General features: G+C 63.5%; 1 protein-coding gene across 1 annotated transcript in view; it reads left to right on the top strand.

The window, feature by feature from the left end:
- Positions 1-718: 718 nt before the first annotated feature.
- The window catches only part of LOC123247049 (RING1 and YY1 binding protein), a 71,725-nt gene continuing 71,277 nt past the window's right edge, over positions 719-1,166 (top strand). Inside the window, exon 1 of the mRNA XM_044675848.1 lies at positions 719-955. Within this exon, the coding sequence (XP_044531783.1) occupies positions 719-955 (237 nt within the window). The remainder of the gene's footprint in view (positions 956-1,166) is intronic.

Below are 1,166 nucleotides of genomic sequence, written 5' to 3'. Positions count from 1 at the left end.
CGTGAAAAATATTGAAGACGGTGCAATGAGGCATCAAAGTGGTCACTGCGCATTGCCCCCAAGGCCGGCGCAGAAGAATGCCGAAGGGCTCGAGGAGAGGCGAAGCGAGGGTGGGAGGGAGGACTGCCCAAGTTGTGGGTGAGGGCTCCCTCGAGGCCGGCGTGCTTGCGCCCATTCCCTTCTTCTCACGCCCAAGGAGGGCATCCTCCCCTGCTCCAGGCTGGGAGGAGCCGCCCCACCCTGGCCCCCCTCAGCGCGCGCGCTCTCCGCCCCTCCTCCCTCCGCTGGGTCCCTGCAGTGAGCCGCCTGTTCCGCGGGAGCCGGGGTCACACACGCACTGCCCAGTAGGCATGCCCTCTGCTTCGGCGGGCGCGAGGGGCCAAGCGGTGCCCACATCTGGGTGGAGCGCAGCCACCACCCAACCCGCAGTCCGAGGGGCGTCCGATCGTCCTTCCTCCAGACCGTGCGAGTGCAGGGAGAGGTACGGAGACCCCCTGGCGCGGGGCCTCTCTCTGCCTCTGGGTGGTGGCTCCCTGACAGCCCACCGGGGGATTGCAGGCACATGCCTCAGAAGCCATGCAGACGCCTCCCTCCACCCCCAATGTCTTTGCTTCCCCCCTCGCCCTAAGTCTTGCAGAGTCTCAGCGGGGCTAGAGGAGGGGCGCCTCCCCAAAGCATTCTTTTCCCCACCAAGTCCCGCTTGGAGATCCAGGGCTCGATGAGAGCAGGAGAATGGCCACCGTCAAAACGGCTTCTCCGATTCCAAGTGGGAGCCGGGAATGCAGCCCCGAAGCTGAGTTGGGGGGGGGGAGGGCGGAGAACACACACCGACGTCCCCCTAACACAGATGTACACACAGATCTGCGTCCAGAGACGCACAGACACGTGCACGGACACATGCACAGACACACATACACAGAGACACAAACGCACAGAAATAGAGCCAGGCGCTGGTGCAAGCACCTCCAGAACACATACAAAACACACAGAGAGAACACCGAAGCAGGCTGAACGATGAAGAACACACATGCACACGCATACATACAAGCAACGGGACTCATGCATGCATGCAGACATGCATGCATGCACGCACGCACCCACGAGCCCCCCCCACCACCGCGCACACGTCCGCAGCTTTCTACCCCCTCCCACTTCTCCCCCTCCCT

The sequence above is a fragment of the Gracilinanus agilis genome, chromosome 1 (genome assembly GCF_016433145.1).
Source record: "Gracilinanus agilis isolate LMUSP501 chromosome 1, AgileGrace, whole genome shotgun sequence".
In the NCBI taxonomy this organism is placed as follows: domain Eukaryota; kingdom Metazoa; phylum Chordata; class Mammalia; order Didelphimorphia; family Didelphidae; genus Gracilinanus; species Gracilinanus agilis.
This window is presented reverse-complemented; position numbering and strand designations above follow the sequence as displayed.